Source organism: Lagopus leucura, unplaced genomic scaffold (assembly GCF_019238085.1).
Source record: "Lagopus leucura isolate 7727_CA_CO unplaced genomic scaffold, USGS_WTPT01 Super-Scaffold_100002, whole genome shotgun sequence".
NCBI lineage: Eukaryota > Metazoa > Chordata > Aves > Galliformes > Phasianidae > Lagopus > Lagopus leucura.
This window is the reverse complement of record NW_024962263.1, coordinates 22584694-22609817: the sequence shown is the minus strand read 5'-3', so window position 1 is coordinate 22609817 and position 25124 is coordinate 22584694. Positions and strand designations below refer to the sequence as shown.

General features: G+C 35.1%; 1 protein-coding gene across 3 annotated transcripts in view; it reads right to left on the bottom strand.

Moving 5' to 3' along the window:
• Positions 1 to 25124, bottom strand: part of SEMA5A (semaphorin 5A) — a 314328-nt gene that overhangs the window by 173985 nt on the left and 115219 nt on the right. For all 3 annotated transcript variants that reach the window (XM_042869442.1, XM_042869444.1, XM_042869443.1), the window contains exons 4-5: positions 23040 to 23139; positions 11984 to 12029 (exon numbers count right to left, since the gene is read on the bottom strand). In XM_042869442.1, the coding sequence (XP_042725376.1) occupies positions 11984 to 12029; positions 23040 to 23139 (146 nt within the window). The remainder of the gene's footprint in view (positions 1 to 11983; positions 12030 to 23039; positions 23140 to 25124) is intronic.

The following is a 25124-nucleotide window of genomic DNA, read 5'->3' as shown; positions in this document are numbered from 1 at the left end:
CATCTTCTTCACAGATAAAAACAAATATTATATTCTTTACTTATCTCTTATGCTAAATTAGGAACCTTCCCTTGTACGATCAGCCTTACTTTACCTGTAAAATGCATTTGCTATAGCATGACCGTGATCTCAGGCTAAAAGATGCTTTTCTTTTCCAATACGCAAAGGTAATTAGCAGAGACTTTCCACAGCACCACACTCTCCACGAGCTTTGTACCTCACATCAGTAGTAAATTGCATTTACAGTGCCTCAGTCTGATTGGTTTCACTCACAGTAATTCACATTTTTTTCCTCCATTCCATCCTGCTCATTCTTCTCCAGAGCTTGCAAGTCAAAGGGAGAATTCACCCTTTAGAAAGCAGTTTCTTGTCATGTTATACTTTATTTGATCAGGAATGTTAATAAATATTATTTCCGAAAATATGGGGAAGTAATTGCTCATTTTTTCCTTATTCCTTCATGTTAACATGTACATTCATTAAATGCAATGATACTGTAACAACATATTTTATATGTAACTTTGTAGAAATAATTTCTCTTACTCCACCCCATCCCCTGCTTCTTGTTATATGTCTAGGCTGCAGATGGAGCAGAAAAAAATAAAATCACTAGAACTGTAAATTTTAGTGAAATAATATTCTTTACATAGCATACTTGCTTTTTTTCAGAATAATTTGGTTATGATTTTTCATGCATCAGCTATAAAGTTTCAGCTTCCCTGCTCAGCCTTCCTAATGGATAGCTGGAGCATTACAAGAGTATATCAGCTGAATCTGACTTAAAGAGAAACATGACAGCAGTAGGTTCTTAAATGATGAATTTCTTTTAAAATAATGTTTACCAAAGTACATTAGAAACACCTACTCAGATGTTTTTACCTGATGTGTATAAGCATACCCTCGTGTGTAAATATATGGCAATACTATCATGATGATGTCAGGAAGAAACAAGATGCATTTGAATCTATCTGACAACAAGCTTGTTTCAAGAAATAAGGAATATATTTAGCCTGATTTCAGAAGTTGCATTTAACAAATATTATTTCAACTGTAAAATAGCCATACACATTAGCACGTGAAATTCTTCATAGAAGACTTTGTGAATATAAATCATTTTACTTCATTTTCTTGTGCTGCGTAGCACAGTATTCTATTTTACAAGCAAAACTGCTGACAGTCGTGCAAGAAAAGGGCTGTAGAATCACACCTAGAGCAGTTTTCATAAATATACGATGACCTACTTTTGATCTTGTCTGAACTTATAGTGTCACTGTTTCTTCAGACCTGTCCTGGCATATTACAAAAACTTCAGTACGAAAACCTAGCCTCATGAAAGTAAAAAAAAAAAAATGTAGTTGCAAAATGTTTTCTGTGCATTCAACAGTATAAAACACAAATACAGATACTTTCTTGATTTCTTTGCTTCTTGATTTGTTTTAATTTTGTTCAGTGGCTATGCATTTAGGGAAAACAGTATGCAAAATTCTGCTGGAATAACTAAAGCAGCCATGCATTTATGGGGCAGAAAGAACAGCACAGAAGAAAGCTTCCATTTCATCAGTGGAAATTACTGTGTGCAGGAGTCCGAGCATTCATGCAGACTAGTCACTACAGTTCCAATTTGCACAGTCTCTCCTCTCACAAGCTCCTGTTTTCAACTTACAGCAACAGGGTGGGAAGAAGTAAGGAACAGTTTGACCCTTCAACTGATCATTTCTTTGTAATGAGTACAAGGAGAGACAGAACTTTGCCCAGAACTCTCAAAACATCTAGGCAAAGGTCTAGAGCTTCTGGGCCTAAGGCTATAATCCTTTCAAATGGGATTTCAATGACAAATATCCTGAAAGCAATGGCACATACAAATACTGCACAGCTACTGCATTTTCCTCTTACGCTATCCTAAAGATGAATGCATTATCTAATTCATATTTAAGTATAATAAACAGAAACTAATGTAAAATGCAAGTACCAAACCGAGCATTTCATTCAAATTGTCAATTTTTAAAGCTCCAAAAGTAAAATAAATAAATTTATAAATATATATATATATATATATATATATATATATATATAAACCTCGTGTTTCAAAGTGATTCATTCAGGTTTCATTTAGAGACTAAGATTAAGAAACTGAATCACGTTCCACAAAAAAAAAATGGTCAATACCGCAAGAATTATTTATCTAATTAATATAAATATAAAGGGTGTTCCTTATGCACCAGTTACTGAACAATTCTACAATATCCACTATTTTCATAACATTACTTTGCCAAGGTATCCACATAAATATGGAATTCTGATATTTTTCTCAGGACTCTTATTTGCCTTTTAGCAAATATAAGTGAATCAGTCAATTAGAAAAATAAGCAAAGCAATACATAAGCAAGTTTGGAGTTGTCTATTTTTGGTTATTGCAAGGTTAGCTGTCCACTGGGAAAAGTACTAATGGGTTTCAATCAAGAAAGTCATTTTCATAATTGAAAATATAGACAAACAGCAGGTATAAATATTAATCTCTAATCAAATTCCTTTATGATTAACTCATTTACCTTTGAATCATATTCTTGTCATTGCTTATTTCAAGCTAAATTCCCATAAACATCAAGATAGATGAACCAGCCCAAACACAGATTCTATGTTTTTCTACAGCTTTACAATAATCCTGTTTGATATTTTGTTCACTTGATTGACAAATCAATACCCCAACAGCCATCACATCACTGAATTATTTTATAGATCTGAGAAGAAAATAAATCATTTTTCAGGCACTAGAACAAATGTGAAAACCAGAAGAATTGGCTAGAGAAGCTGGTATTAAAATCATGTGATGGAATAAAAGTAAAAAAGAAAAAAAAGCAGATGGATCTCAAGTGAGCCTATAATAAGAATAATTACTGAAAAGATCAGCCAATGTTCAATCCGCAATGAAGCCTTGCTTAAGAATGCTCATTAGTAGTCATACAATCTTTTAATTTCATACTGATATTTCACTTTAGAGAGCATGATAGAGTTTATTTTAAATTTTAGATGCAGTTCACTTACTGTGAAATCTTGCCGCATATGGTAAACATATAAAATCCCTATTGTCATATTCCATACAGATGTCTAATTCAAAAATGGAGTGGCATTTGTGCTTCCTGTACTGTCAGCATTCTTCCCCAGCAGGGTTAGACAGCTGGAGATGCAGATGTTGATGGATCCTGTTCTTCAGTATACAGCTGCCCCCATGATCTGGCAGACAGCCTGAGCACCTGACCCCAAGGCTCTGAGTTCCTCTGGGGGGCAGATGAGCAGGAACACTGTCATGGGGCAGAACCCACTGACCAAGTGTAACTCCTACATGCTCACTGTACTGAGTTGTCTTCAAAAGGCAATAATCTTACAAAAAAAAAAAAAAAAAAAAAAATAGAATAACAAATCACAGCTATGAGAAATAATGTAGTTGTGTATTATGTCAGTACATCGTTCAAACAAGGAATATTTTCAGTGTGGCTGCCTTGAAATAAATCCAAAATAAGACCTGAACCAGTGATTTAATACAGAAATCTCATATATATGTCTAACCCCAGATACTTCAAAGCACATCTAACTTTACTAAATAAAATTATTAACATATTTTGACATGATTTATAGCTCACAGACTTGACAACAGAAGTATCATATTGTACCATCTGGAACGAGTAAAACAATACATGTCAAAAGAGATAAGAATACCTACTAAAACTGGGGAAGGGAAAAAGTAGTAGAAAAACCAGGATAGTCAAAATAAAGGCAACTTATTTCCCAAAAGACTGGATAAACTTATCAGAATAAAACTTGAAGCTACTTTAACTATTATTCTTAGTTCAGAACAGGAGTACCTCCTTATGCTTCATCTAAACAGATCTCTGAAACATTTAGGAGCAACAATCCTCATCTTAAATTGAGCTCAACAGTGCTTACCAGGCAAGCACTGTCCCTCTGTGTCCTCAGTCATTTATGAGAGCACCCCTACAAGCCTGCTACACTTGCTCAGGCTTCTCTCCAACCACTGTTCTCCTTGTAAGATCCTCAAGACCTTTCCTTTCCCTTTGATTCTTTACATATTTCAGAATTCTGATGGTTTTTGTTTTGTTTTGTTTTTGTTTTGTTTTAATAAAAAAATAAAATCTAGCAAAGATCTAGTTTCATAAATCTAAAAAAAATATCCACCACTACCCTAGGGACCAGGGGAACAGAACTTTTTGCCAGTTCTTTCCATAATTCAGCAGCTGGGTACATCCTTTAACAGCACTGTGGTAAAAGTTCCCTAGAGCTCAGTGCATCTTAAAGTTTTATCTCCCATGTCAAGTGGACCCAAGGCTACCGAGCCATTTTCTCTCAATCTCAGTTCAAGTGTTTTTAATTTCATAGGTCAACAAGCAGTGTCAGGGTACAATACGGACCACACAGTGTCCTCAGACGACATATTGATGTTACGCAAAGAGGTGTAAGCTGAAATCATTGCCAACACTTAAAATTACCCAATAGAATCTATGTCCATTACTCTGGTAGAATTGTTTAATCGATCTCTGCAGTACTGGAAAACGCAATCCTCTTTGTATCCCAGAAGACCTGTCTTTAAGCTTACTCCTAAGACATAGATGGTATACAAGTTGTGGCTGCACTCACATTAGTTATCATAGGTCAGGACAGACAATAAACATACATATCACTGTCTATAACCAAAACCTAATAATCATATTTGCAGATCCTGTATTACAGATAGAATGGGGACATGTCTTTCAAAGCATATTCCAAATATTTTCTAAATTGTTAAACAGTGCAGCACCACTGAAGCCTTTGACCAGGAACTGCTTGTAGCCAACTCTCCACTCAGGCAAGACAACAACAGATTGAAGACAACCTGCTTTCATTCTCCATATTTTCTGCTTTCATTTTCTGTACAGTCAATCATTTTTGCGTTTTATTTAATACAGACATTACAGACATTGGAAAAGGCTACTTCTCAAGGAGAGCCCATGTTTCCCTACCGTAAGCACTGACTTGCGGTGTGTGACTTGTCACACTGCTTTATTCCAGAATCAGCTGAAGCATGCCATGGTCTTATATACAGACTAGATATTTGGAAAGCAGAAGCTTGTTTTCCCTTCAAACATGATACTTCGTGATTACTCTTCTGCAGATGCATTAGTTTGCTCATGCTCAAGAAAAAACACAAGTACCAGCTTCTTAAAAAAAGGCATTTCCACAATTACTTCTGGGGTATGTAACAGTCTGGTTGCACACCACACATACCAGGAAAATTTAGCAGTCGATCACTCAAAAAGGGATAAATTATATCACTATAAAATCCTCATCAGCAATTTCTTGAATATCTGCAGTGAAACAAATGCACATACCTTTTGAAATCGTCTCTATTTCTCATGAGAACAAATGCACTTATATTTTATATCCAGGTGATTCAGGCTTCCCCTCTATCTCAGAAACAAAACAAGTGTTTGTTATCTAAAAAAAAATGAGGAAGTTTGCTCCAGTGGTAGTGAAAAATTTCAGTACCTATTTGTCTTTGCTGCAAAATCAGAAGAGAAAATTACAGTAAGCATACAAGATATGCTGGCTAATAAGCAAAGGTAAGAAACTAAAACCCTAAGCTTCTGCAGCTAGATGGATGTTTTCAGATTCATTTGCCTGGAAATAAACTTGTGCTTGTATTTTAATACTGATGCCAAACAATGACAGATACAGCAAATAAATGACAAAGCCTTTGCCTGGCTTTCTTCTTCATACTCACATGCACAGATAAAGACAAGGCAGTTGCAAAGACCTGCCAATTTGCCAATATTTTGCCTCACTTGGACTCATTCTAAACTTACATGACACATTTCAGCTGTAGCGAAGGGCATATGAAATTACAAGTTCTGGAAACAAAAAACTCCATGCTACTTAGAAGCCAATTTTAAATGATTAACGGAGATGAGCAGAAGAGAAGTCATACATCAACTGTCTTCCTCACATGCACCCTGTATAGTTTTGTGGTGGGATCTGCAGAACATCACAAAGGGAAAAAAAACACAACCAAAGACATACGTAACTAGTCTAATGTAGGCAAAAAATCCCATGTATAGAAAGACTATTCACAATGAATATTGAAAGAGAACATGCCCAAATGCAACCAAAGACAGATTTAGAAAATTTGCCATCTTATGTGTTAACATGCAGGGGTATCTATGAACACTATTTTAGCAGCTTCCCCCCCTAAAGGAAATGAAATACACATCATTCCCTAAAGGAAATGAAATGCCTGCTAGTAGCTCATTTCCCCACAGATACACTATTGAGAGAAGATAAGAATACATGCAATCTAACATATTTCATCTAGTTTGAGGAAACCCCTGTAAACTACATGTAGAAGAGGTCAGTGGGTTACAGATTGAACACGTGAAATTATGGCATTCATCTTTAGCTTCCAATAAAGTTGCAAGTTTAATCAGAAAAATACAGTTCTGTGTGTAGACAACAATACAAAATGAGAACACTAATGATACCACAGATAAAGAAATGCTCACCTCAGTCCCCTATGAAAAAGTTTTATGAATACTAGCTGTTTCTTTTGCTTTCAAGACCTCCAGGAATAATTTTGCAGAAGTCTTACCAGCACCAAAAGTAATTCTAACCTATCTGCTATGGTTATCCATTTTTCATTCACATGACTCAGATGCACATATGAAGAGTCCAAGCGTAAATAATGTTTTGGTGGATGATGCAAGCAATTGTTATTTTCTAATTGATACTACAACTGGCATAAATATTTTATCTTTTTATAAAAATATCATAGATTGTCTAAAAAATTAAAAAGTATTAGAAGTATTAAGTATTAAAAATTTTCATGTATATTTTCAACATATACAACAGTTCAACTCAGTATTCAGCCTACCATTCAGCCATTAATGACACATAAAGCTGAAATATCATTTGTAGGAAGTATTTCAGACGTACTTGAAACATGCAAACACCAGTAAGCATCTCCTTTGTATTAGCCATTCTCCAAAGCAACTCTTACTCCTGGCAATTTGTAAATCCCATCTTGCCTTTACTTACCTGAAAGTCTCATTAGCAGTTAATAAATAAATAAATATAATCAGCTTTATGCTCTTATATTTAAAGTTAAATGAAAGCCTCAAAAAAAAAAAAAAAAACTTCTTAGCTTGTATGAAGAATTTGGTGCTTTTGCAACAAACTGGGGACCAAAATTGCCTTTAAAAATGGACTTAGAGGTGTCTGTGTTTTCAACAGAAAAATGTACAGACTCAACATGAGGAGAAAATCTCAGGAGAGTTACATAACTACAGGAGCAAGTGGAAGGGGGTAATTTTCAAAGTGGTAACAGCCTCCACGGCTAGAATATTAAAGTGAAAGGTGAGATGAAATTCTTAACGTATTTACAGGACACATCCATATAAAGATGCCACAATTGTTATAAAAGATTATATAAGCCAGCTTGTATCAGCATACATTTTTCCTTCATCCATAAAATAAACTTTACAGATGTATTAGCAAACTATTTGAGGATTAGGAAAGGAGGTGCAAAAATCTTTGAATTTAGAATCACTCTTTTCCAAGATTAAAAAAAAACTTCAAAAACTACATTTGTTACAGTCATCTTCTACATATTGCCAAAGTCCCACTATTAATTCTGATACTGTCTAGATATCATAATCTAAAATACTTTTTTTTCTTCCTGAGTTATTTACTGTAGGACTACTATTTTGACTTTTGATTTTGTATTTTAAGAAATATGTGAGAGTTCTCAGAAAATTCAGCTTTCACCTTAGGCAATGTTTTTAGGCAATTTTTTACTGTTACTTTAGGTGGGTGATAAAAAAAAAAAAAACCTCAAATGAAAACTACATAGATTCAGGCTTTCAATAATAGAAGAAAGCCTACATGGCTACTATGCTGAACCGAGATGTATAAAATATTTGTCATTCTACAACTGTAGCCCGATGAGGGCTTCTTTCCTAATCCATAATCACCATTCACACATTGTTCTGACAGTCAGCTTTGAACAAATTGACTTCTAGGCTTCTCCAGCAAGAGCTTTAAAGGGCTTTCACTCTTTGTATTCTTCTTTATTCTCCCACACAGAGAAAATTGCTGAGACACATCAAATACCAGTTTGTTATAGACACTATCGTATTGAACTTGCTTACTCAAACAGGCTTTTTCTATAAAGTACAGAAAACAGAATCATGGCATGTTGGATGACATCTTTGATGCATCCACAATGGGCAACAATGGCTTGTTATCTTGTGTTAGATACACATCCTGTCTGAGGCAATCTATTAACATTTTAACTCTCACTTTTACAAGGGATTAACTTTCACTAAAGAAATGAAAACAGAAACCTTTCAATGAATGAACTCTGTTCTGCATTTCTATTATGAGAATTTAAAATTCAAACATCTATTTGTCTTTTTAAAAAGGTTATCTATCATTCATAAACTATTTCCCAGGTACCCAATTAAAAAAAAAAAAACAAAAAAAAAAAAAAAAAAAAACAGCATCTCTATATATTTGATACATATTGGCTTTTTTTTTTTTCTCCCACAACTGTATAAACACAGATTCATTATTCTACTCCATTCACTTTTAGAAAGATTTCCCATTACACAGTTGTTTCTGATAAAAATGCAATGTCTGATAAAATTACAAAATAATATCTTACCTGAAAAAACTCTTTCAAGGATACATATAATGAAAATTGTAAAGATGACATACATAGATGGACTTGGGTGGACTGTTCGACAGACAAAGAACTGATTGTGAGATCGTACCCAAGAGAGTGGTGGTCAACGGCTCATCATCCAGATTGGAGATCAGTGGTGAGTGGTGTCAGTACTGGAACTAATGCTTTTTAACATCTTCATCAGTAACATAGATGTGGGATCAAGTGCACCCTCAGCAACTTTGCAGATGACACAGAGATGTGTGGTCTGGCCAACAAGCCCAAGGGATGGAATTCCATTCAGAGAGACAGACAGGCTTAAGCATTAGGCCTGGGAGAACAACATGAGGTTCAAGAAAGCCAAGTGCAAGGTATTGCACCTGGATTATGGGCAACCATGACTATCAGTACAAGCTGGGAGATTTAAAGAAAGAACACAGCCCTGTTAAAAAGGACTGGGGGGTACTGGTGGACGGGAAGTTGGATATGAGCCAGCAATGTGCCCTCACAGCCCAGAAAGCCAATTATGACAAACTCCAGTGGCTACTTAAGTGTAACAGATGGGGAAAACTTATTTATATTAAAAAAAAATAAATGAAGTGTATCAATGATCAAGATTAATTTATAAGCATTCTCTTTCTTTCCTGAAACATGCTATAAGAAAGATTAAACAGATGAATCAAGACTAAGCAAAGCAGAAATATAAACAAAATAAAGAGTTTGAGAAGTTTAATTGAAAACTGAAAAAAAAAAAATGCAAATTGTAACAAAGATCCTCACTTTTTTGCTGGAAGCACCTGCTGCACATGAGGAACAGTCAGCAATTTTCCTCATCCTTCAATACATACAGTAATGAGAATAAAGTTCAAGCAATGTTTTAAAATAATTAAACAAGTGTACAGGTTACACTGTTTCCAGACCTTTCATATTTTTATTATTCTACACTGAAAATACTGTACAACTAGCACTTCACCATGCACCTTTTCTTCCAGATGTGAAAATAACTAATTAGCCTGTGAAACATCTGCATGTTTTCAGAAAGGCTTCTTCATGCATCGTAATCAAATAAGCAACATAAACAGAAAAATTAAACCGTTTTTATGCATTAGACAACTTTGTGAAGAAAAAATGCTGCAAGAACAACTCTGTCAGTTCATAAAGTGTCAAAGCGTTCAATCATTCAGCAAACAAATGCTTACTAGCCATAAGATTTTAATGAATAAAACCACAGCATGCCTTACTTCTCCTGCAAAATTCCATCATTGTGTTACTCAAGGATTTCATATCATTTTAACCATTTCTCATTGTTTCCCTACCTCTTTCAACCACAACAGAGTTTAAAGTTTAAAAGACTTGGAACTTTAAATGCTGCATATTTTAGTCATTAATTTGGTAACATCCTCTAATCCTATAGCCATTCTGTAGAGATGTAAAAGATTCAGGTTCCACTTTAAAACATTTATTTACTACGAGTGACTGAGAACACGTATACCCTAAGCTTTCAGAAATTGAGGCTTACTTCTGTTCTTCTTTGGGCAAATCCTATGACACCTGTGGATGACAGCATTCACAAACTAGGATTTTGTACTTTTCTAGAGTATATGAAATGTTTGTAAACTTCTATGAATCATTTGGTAAATACAGTTTTGGATTTAGGTGAGTTTCAAGTTCATAGTTGATAAATTCTGGTGAATCCTGAACTTTCCCATGGAAGGTTATGCTTATTTTAACTAACAGAGCTTTCACACTTTCTAGTGTGAGACTTTGAGATTGCCTCTCTATCTTAGCTTTCTCCAAAAATACTATGGCTAGTTGTGGAATCATACTTGGAATTGTAGGACTTCCTACAATTAATCCCTACTGATGGTGGAAGTGGTAATCACGGTGCTGATCTGGAGGGAGGTAGCTGAAGGGACTTACTTTTATTACTGCATGATCAATGACAACCTTCCTACTTTCCCTGGAGGACTGCAGGATGACCTAAATGTAATACACATTACTCCTGCTCTACTTGCACCAAAACAAAGGCTTCAGATATCTCTCAGCTCACTTAGAGCTGCCGTAACAGACACGTTTCCCAGCCTGGAAGAATCCAAGGAAATACATCTTCTGATATATTGTACGTAGGACAGCCCTAGAACACCTAAGAGGACCAAATGGAAAGCATAGGGGAAGAAAATGAAGAGGTTTGCGAAGGACAAGTATGGAAGAGTCATAATGATAGAGTACAAAAACAGGAAGAAAATTTAGAAACGTGGAATAGGGGTAGAAAATATGCTAGTAAGAAAAAATACTGGCATACTTTGTTTTTTAGAAATGTAATCCCAAACTGTTGTAGGAAAAGGCAAACCAATGATGTTACAGCATTAACAGGCTTCTGTACATTCAGACGACAAAAACTTAGTAGTCCAGCAGAAAATCAACATCAGGGTTTCTGTCCTAGTATGAAATCACCATGGGAGTGATGTTTGAATAAGCAGTTACACGCTTCTGTAGAGTACAGATTTCTCCCACTGTAGTGACCTGAGTCTATTGATACTTACCCTAACAGAGGAAAGCTAGGTTAAACAGTGAAATAAAAAAACAACTAAGCCAAAGCAAGGAACACCACTCAGAAGATTGAGAGAAGATGAGACAGCAAATATGTGATAAATTCAGCATGGAAGTTTCATAAAGAAATAAACTGATCAGGAATTATCACTTGGCTTTGACACCTAAATGCCTCTTAAAAGCTTTTAGTTTCTAGTTCCAAGCTCCAACAAGTTTTAAACAGCAGATAGCTGCCTTTTATACAAAACTTGGATTCTATTATCTTTGTTCACATTATATTACTTCATTGAAAATCTGCTGTTTAATTTACCAAATTTTTCTTCAGTAAGTATGAAAGAAGCTTTTAGTTTATCATTATTTTAAAAACACATTTCATCCTTAATAATACTACATTCTGCAGACAGAACCTTTAACAAAGTCCACAATCCAAAGTTAGAATATTTTCCTAAGAGAAATAATTCTTTTTTCCATTTTCCTTTTTTTTTTTTTTTTAATAGATCCTTGCTAACAAAAATCCCAGCAGAAAGTAAAGCAACATCAGGTCTGTATGGCCTGGGACAAACACTAATCTAGAATTAAAATGGATTAAATGACTTATATAATACAGCAAAGAGGACAAAAATAGCTGAATATTTGTCTGTGGCTAAAAGCTTATGAATATATCGCAATTATGTGCTCTAAAACATTCGCCTAACCTATATAAGACAAAGAAAACACTTAACATACCTGTATTAGAGAGAGATCCTCGAGTTGCAACCTGAAGAGGTAGTTTCTAGAGTTCAAAAATAAAAGAAAAAAATAGATAAAAATTTCATTAAATTGTTACTAGCATTTAAAAAAGGGTATAATTAATGAATATAAAAGAAAGAAAAAATGAAAACAAGACTGGGACTCAGGATTATTAAGTCTTTGATGGACTGTCATCTAAACACTTCGCTTTGGCTAAAGATTTATGGCAATTTCTTCCATAACTGATTTTCAGCTTGAAAACTATATATGAAGTGGATATTTACACTGCACATATGGATTTCTGGACCATACAGTCCAGTCCTCCATTAGAATTAACTGGATGAAACGCAGTTCTTCAGCAGATTCATATTACCAGCATTGATTGTCTAAACAAGAATAAAACAGCATGTAGGTTAGATCTATTTCTCTTAGCAAAACAGGAACCTTAGCTCAGCCACAGATATGTACAGTTTGAAGCAAAGGAACCCATTACAACAAAATCTCTACATAAACCACAAAATCTTATTTTTCATCCTATTTAGAGCCATTCTGCCTTTTCCAAAGTGACTATAGAATAATCCTTTTAAGGAAAAAAAAATTAAAAAAAATAAATTTTTGAAAATAGAAAATGTAAACATGACTAATTTTTGTTTATTCACAACAAATGTGTAAGATTATTTTAACAGGTTTCAAAAAATTCATTTGAACAAAGTGAACAAAAATAGATAGTAAAGCAACAATTAAATTTAAACTTTGAATTTAAATATTTGCAACAATTGCAAAGGATCAGCAATATTACACTCTGAAATTGGTAGAGGTATAATTTAAATTGAAATCTGGACATGTTTTTGGACATAACAATTCTGATTCTTTCCAAACAGGCATGAGATATTTCTAATGGGCACAGACAGTGAGAACCTGTATTTTAAATGAGCCTTAGAAAAAGCAGCCTACGCCTAAACGATTAAAAATGTTATTTATTAAATCACATATCTGTGAAACACAACTGCTATCCCAGTCAGCTGTTTGTTGCCGGCAGTTTGCATGCATCTATATTTATGTATTGAGTCGTATGTGGTCACATATACACATATGGTCTTCTTAAATTGTGTGTGTATAGCAAACAAGGGAAATCAACTCTCCCTTTAAAAAATACTTACATATATTATATATTATATTATATATAAATATATATTTATATATATATATATATAAATATTACTACAATGCCTGTGTTTGAGTCACAAAGAGACTTGAAAACAAAGAAAAGGGTACAGTGTTTACATAGAGAGCTTCCTCCTCAAGTGCAAATTAACTTTAAAGACTTCCATTGAAAGTCAGGAAATGATGCATATAGTTTTCTAAACCATCTGTACTATCTCTGTAAAGACAAAAATTACCTTTATATTTTTATCTTGTTCAGATATAGTTAACAAGGAACGTGCATATACTAAGATGGGTTCATACCTCATTGCATATACGGAATTGCTTCCATCAACCATTATTGATCGTGCTTCTTTCACTAGATATCAAAGCTAAGAAACCTGCTGCTTCATCGCTGTTGCAAATCTTTCTTTCATTTACAGGAGAAGGACAACTTCTTTTCTTCCAGAGAAGTTGAACTGCATCCACAGCAGGTATAAATTGTTTTCTTAACTCAGTGGTATCAGAGTCACATCTCACTCTACAAATAAATGGATTCGCTGTTCTAGGATATATGAGCACAGTCTCATCTCACACTTCTATTTTTCAGGTCAGTACTTCCATACAGTGTCATGTCAGCTCCTATGGGTACTTCGTCTTGAGGTAACTACTGAATCTTTATAACTGATGTGGCATCACAGAACAATGATTGAGGAATATTGTATTAATAATGATGAACTTCTATGGTGCTTCAATATGACATCATTTCAACTTATTAAAAAGTAATCCAAATTGGAAAATAAATAAATAAATAAATAAAAATGCAGTCCTAGTGAAAAAGGAGGGTTGAAAGTCATTGTGTTCCTAAGAAAATGACATTTATGCCCCATGCAGTAGAGCACAATACTTCTCCCAGTAATACACCCAGCAAAATTACAAATATTGATCCAGTAAGTGTTTGAAAGAATAAAATGTCCACGTTCGTGTGAATGAATCAAGAGCCAGAGCTAATTACTGTACATTTCCACATTTTCCAACTGTATGTGGCTGCCAACAACCTATTACATTTTTCAGTTTAGTAAAACCAGTTAAAATAAAAAGAAGGAAATCAAAGTGCAATAAATTGCAAAAGCATTAAAACTTGTAACATGAAGGCAGATTGGGCAAATGGATAGCACAGAGCAAATGTTACAACATTAATAAAGTGAGGACAATTAGCAAATTAGCACTTGGTTTGCAATCAAAACTATTCCTACAAAAACATCTCCACCTCTGTAAAATTACTAAGTCTATATTTATCGCTATACATATAACAGTTTAACATATGAGAACTCATTAGAAAGGGTTATATCTGAGAAAAATCTAAATAAATAAATGTAAGAGTAAAAAAAACCACACTGAAAATATGGTACTAATAACTTTGTCAGCCCAAAGGAAAAGCCAACGCTAGCTTTCTTGCTATATGCAATCACTAGGCCTCTCATGAGACAGGTCACAGTGATTATTTAGAGATGTTAAGTTTATGCCTGGGATTGCTATTTTCTAATCTGTTTCAATTCATTGTGCAGCATATATACTTCAAAGGCAACAATAGACGTAAAATAAAACTGTTCAAGCACATTTCTGAAGCATAGCTATAGACCTTTTAGCATGCAGGTCCGTCTCTTGTCCAAGTATGGTGGTAATAAAAGTAAGACCAATACAGTTTCACATGTTGGAATTCAACTGATTTTACATTGTCTGTAATTGGTAAATTTGTTTCCATTTTGCATTTAATGAATGAAGAAAATGAAAATGTTACATAAATCTGCAAGGACAAAGACACTATAATGAGAAAAAACCCATACCTGCAAGAAAATATGCGATCCTACATTACTTTAGACCCTCAACAGACAAACTTGCTTTACATTCTCAGTACTGAACAACTTTCCTGGTTGCGCTACCAATCAGAATTGGTTAATCATGAGGCTGCTTAAACTCAATAACAAAGACATCAACTGGCATCAGTGGGAACCTGAATGAAGCACTACAAAAAGCAGTCACTAGTCCCCATGTACTTCAATTTATTGCAGTGAATGCATCCTGCATGACTTCAAGTAAAAGGATAAAATTTATCTGCTACATGTTTCATGTTCCAAGTCCATGTCAAAATCAACTGAAAACCCATCCACTATGGAGTGTAAAAAGTGTTAACAATGGTTGTGAAACATAGTACTTTCCTCTTTCAGTGAAACAGCAAGGCATAAAATTTGAACAATAAATACTGTTGTATTAAGCACAGATGTAAATTAAAAGAACATTAAGGTGGCACACAACCCTTAGGAGAATGTACTATAGGCTCAATTTTTGAAAAAAGCAAAAACAAAATAAAAAAAAAAAAAAAAAAAAACCACACAAGCACCCATATTCCTCTGCAATTGAGAGCTCAAGTCAGAAACTCAAGGCACGACCAAACAGATATGGCCAAATCTCCTGGAAATAAAACAGCAAAAAATTCTTTCCTGTGGACATTTGAAGAAATTATTTCACATGAAGGAACAAAATTTAGCATAATTTACTGGAAGGAATAAAAAATAATCAAGACTACAGTATAAGCTCCCTCAAAATTAAACATTAAGCAAAAGTCAAAAGTCATTATTTCATAATTGAAAAAGGGAAGCTTTGGGTGAAAGCCAATTCCAGTTCTTCAGTGCAATAAAAGTAGCATTTGGAACTAAATCAATCAGTGGAAAGTAGATAACCTATATCATAAACTTACCATGTAGGTAATTGACTTGGTTTATTAACATATAGAAAAAAAAAAAAAAGCATGAAAGAGTTAAGAATAACATCTCAGAAATAAAAAGAAATCTATATTAAATGACAACAGTAAAATCACAATAACGAAAAGTAAAGTTAAGTTTTATCAATATTCAAAAGGACAAAGGAAGGGTGAGGTTATCATAGACTGACCAGTGGGCACTCAGCTTTGCAAAGAGAATTGGCATAAATTAGGAAAAAATGGTATTATAAACTAAATCAACCCAGTCAACAAGGAGCTTAACAAACCTGATTTATTTCTATGATGATTACTTGTCAGGATTAACAAGTCTTATAATAGACACCTCCCTGTTACTCTACACACAGCCTCAACAGAGCATGCCTCACAGAGGACCAATAACAGTCAGGCATCGCTTCTAGATATTTCATGCCAACTGCTTCTCCAGAAAAAGGAGGAAGGTACCAAGTGCAACTCTGGAGCTCACTTTCCTTCTGAAGTCCCCTCAGGCCATGTCAAACATATTACAGTCTTCTTCTGTCAGCTCAAGCTTCCTTCATACAGCACCTGGGCTCCCAAAGCTGGAAGTGATCACAGTGTATCTGTCACCTGTGCATCTCTTATGCCTTTAGATCACAGCTTTTCTGGTTATTATTCTTTAAATACATACAACTTTGTGAGCTTACTCAGCTCATACTAGTTTTGTTTGAAATATCACCTCAACAAAAACATTAATCAGGTATGTCATAATGGTATATCAAGTCTTTAATACTCTTGTGTTGCAACACTTCAAGTATATGCCTTCTATTTTTATGTTTTGGATGATACCACATACACTATACAGCAGCCTACCACATAAATAGTCATGAATGTTTTCTGTGGTCTTTCACTATTTGAATCTTTAATATCTTAAAGTCTCACTGCTGCTTTCTAGGACTTTTATATCATGGTATCAGATTCTTAGGCAGCAGCTCCCTGCCCTTCATTCCAGTGCCATAAAAGTACGCAGAAGGAGGCAAGGTCAGAAAGCACTGTCAGTAATCTGTCAGTAGGGTTGAACTACAACAGCTGGATTGAAGACCATTAAAGAAGGAGTAGATAAATGGCATGAGAATATAGTCTAACTGGGAAGGAAAGGAAGGCACAAATTGGTATATCCCATAGCAAGGGTTGTACTACAATTAGCACAGATCAAGCATGTACACATAAAGACAATTACTTCAATTAAAGACAGGAATCTTCAGAACACCTTTCTTTTGATACTATTTCTGAAGATGGTTTACACTGAAATAACATGGTCTCTGCTAAAAAAATCTTCATTTACACCTGCCATATTTCCTTTTGTCTTGTCCTAGGTCAACCTCTAGAGCTCTTCTAATGCTGCATCATGTTTGTACAGTAAATAAAATGGCAAAACATTGAAACAGCACAAGAAAACAAACAGTTTTTGCAGGGTTAGAGAAATGTCTAGTCTTACTAGTCTTACTTTGCAATCAAGTTATCAGCAGACCTGGATGAAAAGGTATCATAGTGGAGAAAGACATGAACAGAAGGACAAAGCATTAGCTTTCAAAAATATTTAAAAATCCATTTACAAAGGTAGAAAAGGGAGACAAGGGGAAAAAGACCCTCCTTTTTCAGTAGGATGAAAATTTCTCTTAGATTTAACATTAAACCATACCTTAAATTAGATCTAATCAATCAGTGGAAGGACAGACATTGATTACTCTGAACAAAGTGTTAAATGAGCAATAAAACCCAGATGGATGTTCAAAGCATGCAGCAGCTAATTCCTGGTGCCTATATTCTCCCAGTATGCTCAAAGCATCTCATTAACAACAGACTCAGATTCTCCTGCTGGGAGCAGACAACAGTAAGAAGTGAACCTGTACAGTTATTTATTCCTTTATTAGAGATCTGTAAACCACTGTTAATGAATCCCTTAATTTGCCTTTCTGTTATTGTCGCAAGTAGTAGTAATGGTTCAAATTAACGTTCCCAAACACACATCTAATTAAGTGAAAAGGCATACTGTTATAGTCCTTCATCAGCAGGATAAGGAGTGACTGAGGCAATAAGCCACCTCAAGCAAGTGATAAACCTCAAAGCAAGTTTAATTAACTTGAAGGAGAACATACAGGAGAAAGCCACTGCTGTTAAAAAGCTCTGCTTTAAAAAAAAAAAAAAAAAGAAAAGAAATCTACTTATATGTTATTCTATTAAAAAAAAGTTGGATAATAGCTTTAGAACCCATTTTTTATATGCAAACAAAAGAATTTAAAGTATAGCAAAAACTAGCCAAATTTGAATTGTAAAAACTTTAATAGTGCACTTCATGAATAGCCTCCAGTCAGGCTCTTACAAGCCCACAGTTTTAAGCAGAAGATGCTTGGGAAGAAGAGGGTTACTTTACTCTCACTTTAAACAAATAACCTTCTTTTGGTATAACCTGGTACAGTTTGAATAAAACAATTTTGGAAAAAGAAAAACTAACAACAAAAAAAGAACAGATGGAAAGAAAATGCAACTATTTCAAACCGCAGGATTTCTCCTTTGAACTATTGGGTTTGAGAACAGATTCTAGTTAACTGTTTAACTAGATGCCTGGAAGAATTTTAACACTTTAGGATTTATAATAACTAGAATTGTTAAGTGTTTACTGTGTTGTCAGGGAATAAGGAGAAAGAAGGCAATGCACCATTTGTCAAGACAATTCCAACACTGCTGCATCCTCCCCCTGAGAAGGTCTTCCCCCATTTATTTGAGCTTTCCAGGGGGGAAACAAAAAAAAAACACCACAGGAGATGGAGCAAAGTCTGTATAAAAAAAAGAAAGCAAGTGGGGAACTTCATGATCTCCATGCTTTCTAGCTTCCCAAAATATAGGATTAATTATCATATTTGATTATATTTGATAATATTATATTATTATATTATTAAGTAGGTCCACTAAATAGCACACAGGTAAATGTACACCTGAATATTTTATTAGGATTTATCAGAATAAGATAAACAAATGGCCTTTCATTTCCTTGAGCTCAGTGATGACCTAATGTCCTAAAAGTAATCCTGCGCTGATGCCACTTAATTATAAAAAAAAAAAAAAAGTGTTTTGATATATGTTTTGTTTTTTGAAGAAAACAAATGAGTTCCTGTGAATGTTTCAGATTTTCAGAGAACTCATTTACTTTGTCTGTCAGGTCATACATGATGTAACGAACAATTTCTGCGGCAAAGCTTAGAGAGAGGGTAATTTAGCTATACTCCCGTAAAACTCAACATCAAAAGCCAACAGCCACCCTATAATGTACTAACAGTTGTTTTGCATCCATACAAGTGCACAGAGTCTCTTGTTAAACTATTTTATTTCATTTCACTTAAATGTATAATCTCATCCAATTTAACACATAACTATTAGAAGAAACAGTTCATTTTACACTAAATCTAGACCAATTGACATAATACTGAAAAATCTGTCATATTCTCCACATGCTAATTTTAAAACCTAGCAACCAGAATAGAAATAATTCTTCTTCCCCTAATTTAGCTTCAGAAATTGAAGTTTAATCTTTGCTTGTCCTCACCACGTGCTTTGGGCTGCTTCATCAATGTCAGGTAATACAGCTTCCCCTCTATCTCTACACGTCTGTCTCCACCTCCTCCAACCCCATTCCTCCTATTTCTCAAAGCTAACTAAATTAAATTTTCTACACAGGCAAGTTGTGGGAAAAGGTCCCAAGCAATCAGAGCAATGGAAGGTTGTTACTGAGATCCAGGTTAATTCATCCATCATTTTAGAAGACACTCCTCTCCCTCTGAAACCCTCGCCAACAGCACACATATATCTCAGTTTGCACAGCAGGTTGACAGAAGACACAATTATAGGGTTTTAAAAGAAAAGTACTACACATTTGTGCTTCAGATTCAATACGTTATTAAGCAAACATGTTACACTGGAAGGGGGTTAATGATTGTCAACTCTTTGACATGCAGACAAGTGCAAGCCTACACTAAACACTAGCTCTGCTAGTGTTCTTTTAACATTGAAACAGAAGGTATAATTGAACATTTACTGAACAGCAATATTCAGAAACTAAAGCAGTCACTACTAAAACAAGTTGGACTTCATGATAGGAAAAGCATTTAAGTGTGACCTAGGAGGTCAAGACACCTCCCACAGTTGAAGTACAAGATTTGTGAGAAACTTGAGAGGCGATTAACAAAAATTGACTGCAGTTACTTTATTCTATTGCATTCAGAGAAACATAACTGTGCACACTCTAGAAATAAGCCAGACTGAGCCAGAAAGAACCTTTACTCAGATTGATAATTTCTCTCTAGAATGGGGGTGGAGGAATGGGGGAAATGGGGCAGTTGTTCCAAGTTGTAGGCAATACCGTAGCACAAGGAAAATCCTAGTGCTAGGGTGGGTGGGATGATTAAAATGGAAGTGTCAGCTAGCATTGGTCCACTTCAGATAGTTTTCAGAGATCTCTATGGGTGGTGCAAGGAAAGTGAAATGAGCCTAAGATACTCCTAATTAATCAACTCAAAACCTGCAGGAGAACTGGACATTTCACAAAACAAAATGGCAGCCAGAGAAGTCTCCTGAGAATGGGAAGATAGCTGTGTCCAGGAGAAAAAAATAAAGTTTTTTTGCAAAACAGCTGCAGAACATTCACAGACAACCAGAGGATCACCTTTATTTCCCAAAATGAGTAGGCAAGACTAATTTTAGCAATAAAGGATTGCAAATAGCCATCCGGCTAACTGCCTGCTATGGAAAATACTCTTCCTTCCATATATTTACAGATCTCTATCTCAAGAATAGCTATTTTTCTTCTGTTCATGCTGGTAAAATGTGACAAAACTCATTGTTTCTTGACTAAATTACCCATGGCCAACTTCAAATAATTTGATTTACTGCCAACACTACTGTACAGTTAATACAGCTATTTCCTCCACTAGATGTACCCACTGATGGATTTACAGGCAGTCACTGCGCACAGTCTCAGCCTTTTCTCCCAACACTGATTCCAGTTTTCTTCTGGCAGCTCTTCCCTACATCTCTTGTAAGCATATACAAGCAGAATTATATACACTATTACAGTTTAATTCTCTCAAGAATCTTGTGCAATAGTATCAATCTTTCTCTGTCACTAGTGGAGACAGTTTTTAATGACTCATAGGATCATATCTGCCTTTTTTGCTTAGCCTCCAAAGAGAATCCAGTGTGTGTCTCAGCTGGGATCCTCTCCATCTTGCTCATTACATTAAAGAAGTCATAAACCTCTATGGAGGCTATAGAATGTGGAAGATAGAAGAGCTCTGGGCTGTGAAAATCATTCTTAATCAGCTCAACTAAAGCGGAAGCCTAGGGGAATAAGCGTGACCCCTCAGTTTTGTTTGGATGCTTGAGAAATAATTTGTAATGAGAGTACTTCTCTTGACAATGTAAATCAACTAATATATTAATGCAACTTTATTTGTATCTTTGCCACGTGCTGCACTACTACTGAATGACTGGGTAACATATTAAAAGATTACAGACTATCATTTTCACCACTAAAACAGGAAATTTTAATTGGCCTAATCTTAGTGAAATTTCATTTGATGTAGTTACTAGTTTTTGAATACAAAAGTGCTAGTACAAGAACACAAGGTAATAAACTTATAATTTCTTGGAATAACTCAAGACAAACGATTCTGCAAATGATATTGCACAGGAAATGAGAAATTAACAGTGCATTCTTCTCACTGTCTTTTATTAGAGCACATTTGCAGCTTAGGACAGAAAATTTCTCACTGCTTTTAGGACATGTAAAGCCGATAAAGTACATGAGGAAGAAACTTGAACTAAAATTTATCCACAGGCCTTAGCACAAATATAATAATGTTAATGCTCTATTCAGATGACTTAGAGTGAAGCATAGATACAAACAATGCTTCAAGGAAAAACTCTGGGAACTCATCACTCAACAGATAAAGTTACACACATACACACGCACTCAGAAATTTATTTCCTCTTCTCAAATTTTGCAAAAAATTCACATTTGTAACATCCTTGGAACCATTTGTGACTACAACTGGCTGCAAGCATCACTCCTGAAAAGGAGCCGGAAGCTCTAGATCACATTCTCATGGAGTGGATTCACTCTACACAATCAGGAGGACTCCACGTAAAAGGTACATAATCAGTAACACCAACTCTTGCAGTTATGAGCCTGCAGCACCCCAGCAATAGCTTGCTCATCAACTGAATCTGTGACCCCACAACACAGAATGTCATTATACCGTATAGCAAGTGCTTCAAGAATAGTACAATGTGTGTGCTAGACACACAGAAAGGTTCACCTCTTGCAGGGACAAAAGTTTCTTGCAGTACATTATACTGCTCTGTCTGGTTCAAACTCATTTTCAAATAGGAAACAAATTGGGAAACAAATATACTCCAATGCTAAATCTAACAAAAAAATTACATGACTAGAACTTCAAAAATTTTGTACAGTAAAACATACTCAAAAGGAAGACTTATTATTTAAGTCAGTTGGTTAAGATCTTTTGCCAAGGAAAATGTTTTACTATAGTTTGGATGCTAAGAGAAAAAAAAATGGTGTATAAGGACTGACAGTGCTTCCAATGTTGACAGCTAGAACAGCATCATTATTTATCACAGCTTGCAAAGTACCATTCTTACTGTGTAGAAATGATGATTATCACTGACTTCAACACTAATTCTGCAGTCTTCAGCAGATTGTAATTGGCACTGCACTGAATAATTATTAGAATCATCCATGCAAGAAGAGCGATATTGTGTAGTCAAATCATTACAAGTTTTTTGTTATACTAACTTCTGCCACAGTGTCATACAATATCTGCCTTGTTTTACTGTATGCATCCAAAGTTTGAGAGTACCCCAGGATATCCCTCTTAAAAAGGATAAAAGAGTAAGACACTGTGCACTCTTCAACAGCAGGCATTCCATCTTTTAACTTGGGTCAGGAATAAGTTAAATAAACTAACAGTGTTTAGCTGAGTGAGTGTGGAAAGGGAGTCATACAAGAGAAACTCGATATCAGAATTTGGCTCAGTATTACTTATCATATAATAAAATCAAATCTGATGCAACATGAAAAGAAAATACATTTCTCACCTTGCTCCAGCAATAAGCTCTTTTTGTCCTGGATCAAATGTTAATTGTGAGAAGTCTACAGCATCTTCTGCTCTGAACACGTGTAACCAAGGGGCAATTTCTAAAACAACGAAGAAGAAATATATTTGTTATTGTAAATATCATAGTTACAGTACATCAGGTCCATTTGCAGATATCGTGGGGCTGTGAGTTCTCACTACGGTCTTCTGAAGAAATATAGAATATTTCCAACACCTTGCCATATAATCTTCACTACAGACTTATAAAATATATCAGGCATTTTTATAACTTGTCTTCCTCAGACCAATGCACTACTACATAAAACACAGGGCAGAAAAGAGTGCAAGCTGCTGAAAATCAACAACAAGCTGTATCTGCATTTCCTATTTTCAAAATTAAACACACATAAATAACCAACTCAGTAACCAGTAGAACACCAGCTCTTTATATATTTGTACTGCTATTATTCTTGCATCCATATCACTAGTTTGACACAATAGTGTATTAATATCACCACAGAAATGACAAACTTTGTTCTGGAAACATAGTAAGATTCACTTATTTTTATGTAGACATATTGAGAATATAAATGGTTCTTTAAAGAAAGTGTAGTTGCAAAGAAGTACAACCCTCAGAAGTTTCTCTTAATTTTCACAATATCAAAAGGCTATTTTTAAACATTCTTCTGCAAATAAGTCACATGGAATGTATACAAGAGTAGAAGAAATCTACTTGCATATGACACAATGACCTGCTGAACCATCTATTTAAGGACTATAGTTACAAAAAAGTCAATAAAAAGACCAAGGCTGAGCACATGGTCACGCTATTTGGAATACAGTCAACACCAACCCCCCCGAGAATACTACAGCATTGTCATTTTTGGAACTGATATCCCCAGCTGCAGTTCAGGTTATCAACCCCCATTATAAACTTTCTTCTTAACTCACATGGATATTTTTACTTTTGCAAAAGACTGGATTGAAACAATCCATGTCTTCTTCCTGTTTCTGGATGATTTGTTCTTAATTTAAATATTGAAGTTTTAGCACAGGTAGGTCATCCATGCCTACATGCCCAGGAGAAAAACGTTGTTCTGTGCCCAAATTCTCAGCCATTCTCAGCCATTGCAGAGAATCACTGAACATACTGTGTAGAATCTGCAGCACCATATTTTTGGAAAAAAAAAAAAAAAAAAAAAAAACAGATGGAACCACACAGTAGAATCACTTGGGTGTCAGAAAACTAACTTCTGCATTTTTAATGACAGCCTGTATGCATCTGGGAAATTACCAGCCTGTAATGTCAGTTTGTACACGTTCTGCAGAATTTGTAGCTGTTTCCATCTGTGCTGGATAGGTTATCAAATCAGGTCATTGGAGGGGATAGGGCCACTTATTAAACAACTATGTACAGCTGCCACCAGCTACCACTACAGATGCCGTGTACAGAACCTAGGAGGATTCAGCAGGGAAAAGAATATATATACACATTAACACATTATAGGCCTGTATAGCTGTATATGCTATATATATATACCATATATATACTATATGTATTTATCTATTTATGCTTACACCTTAGAAGGCTGCACAGGAAAGCCCAAAACAGGCATTTCCTAACTTTTGGATACTTGATTTTGCAACCTCAACTATTCAGTGATGCCTTCTGTATGAAATGATCAATACCAAAGTTGTAAAAAGTCAAGAAATCGGGTAGGACATAGATAAAGAAATAGAGATGCAAGTCTTTAAGAAGCTCACTTACTCAGAGCTTTAAAACCAGGCCAGAGGATGCACCAAAGCTGGAAGAACAACCTTAGGACACGAGTTAATGGCACAAGTCTCCCAAGGAGACCAAGAAGCAATTCTCTTCCGCTTGTCCTGTTGTCTCAGTACAGTAAAATAAAACTTCAAGGTACAGCAAGGAGGTGATCAACATCATTTCCAGGTTTGGAGCAGGGAGGGCAGAGGTCAGGCAGTGCAAGGCAAGTCAAGGTGAGGGAGCGAGAAGAGAATTTAGGAAATCTCACTGAAATCTGGTTCCCCTCTGCTCCTGCAAACAATAAATTATTTTATCCTTTCT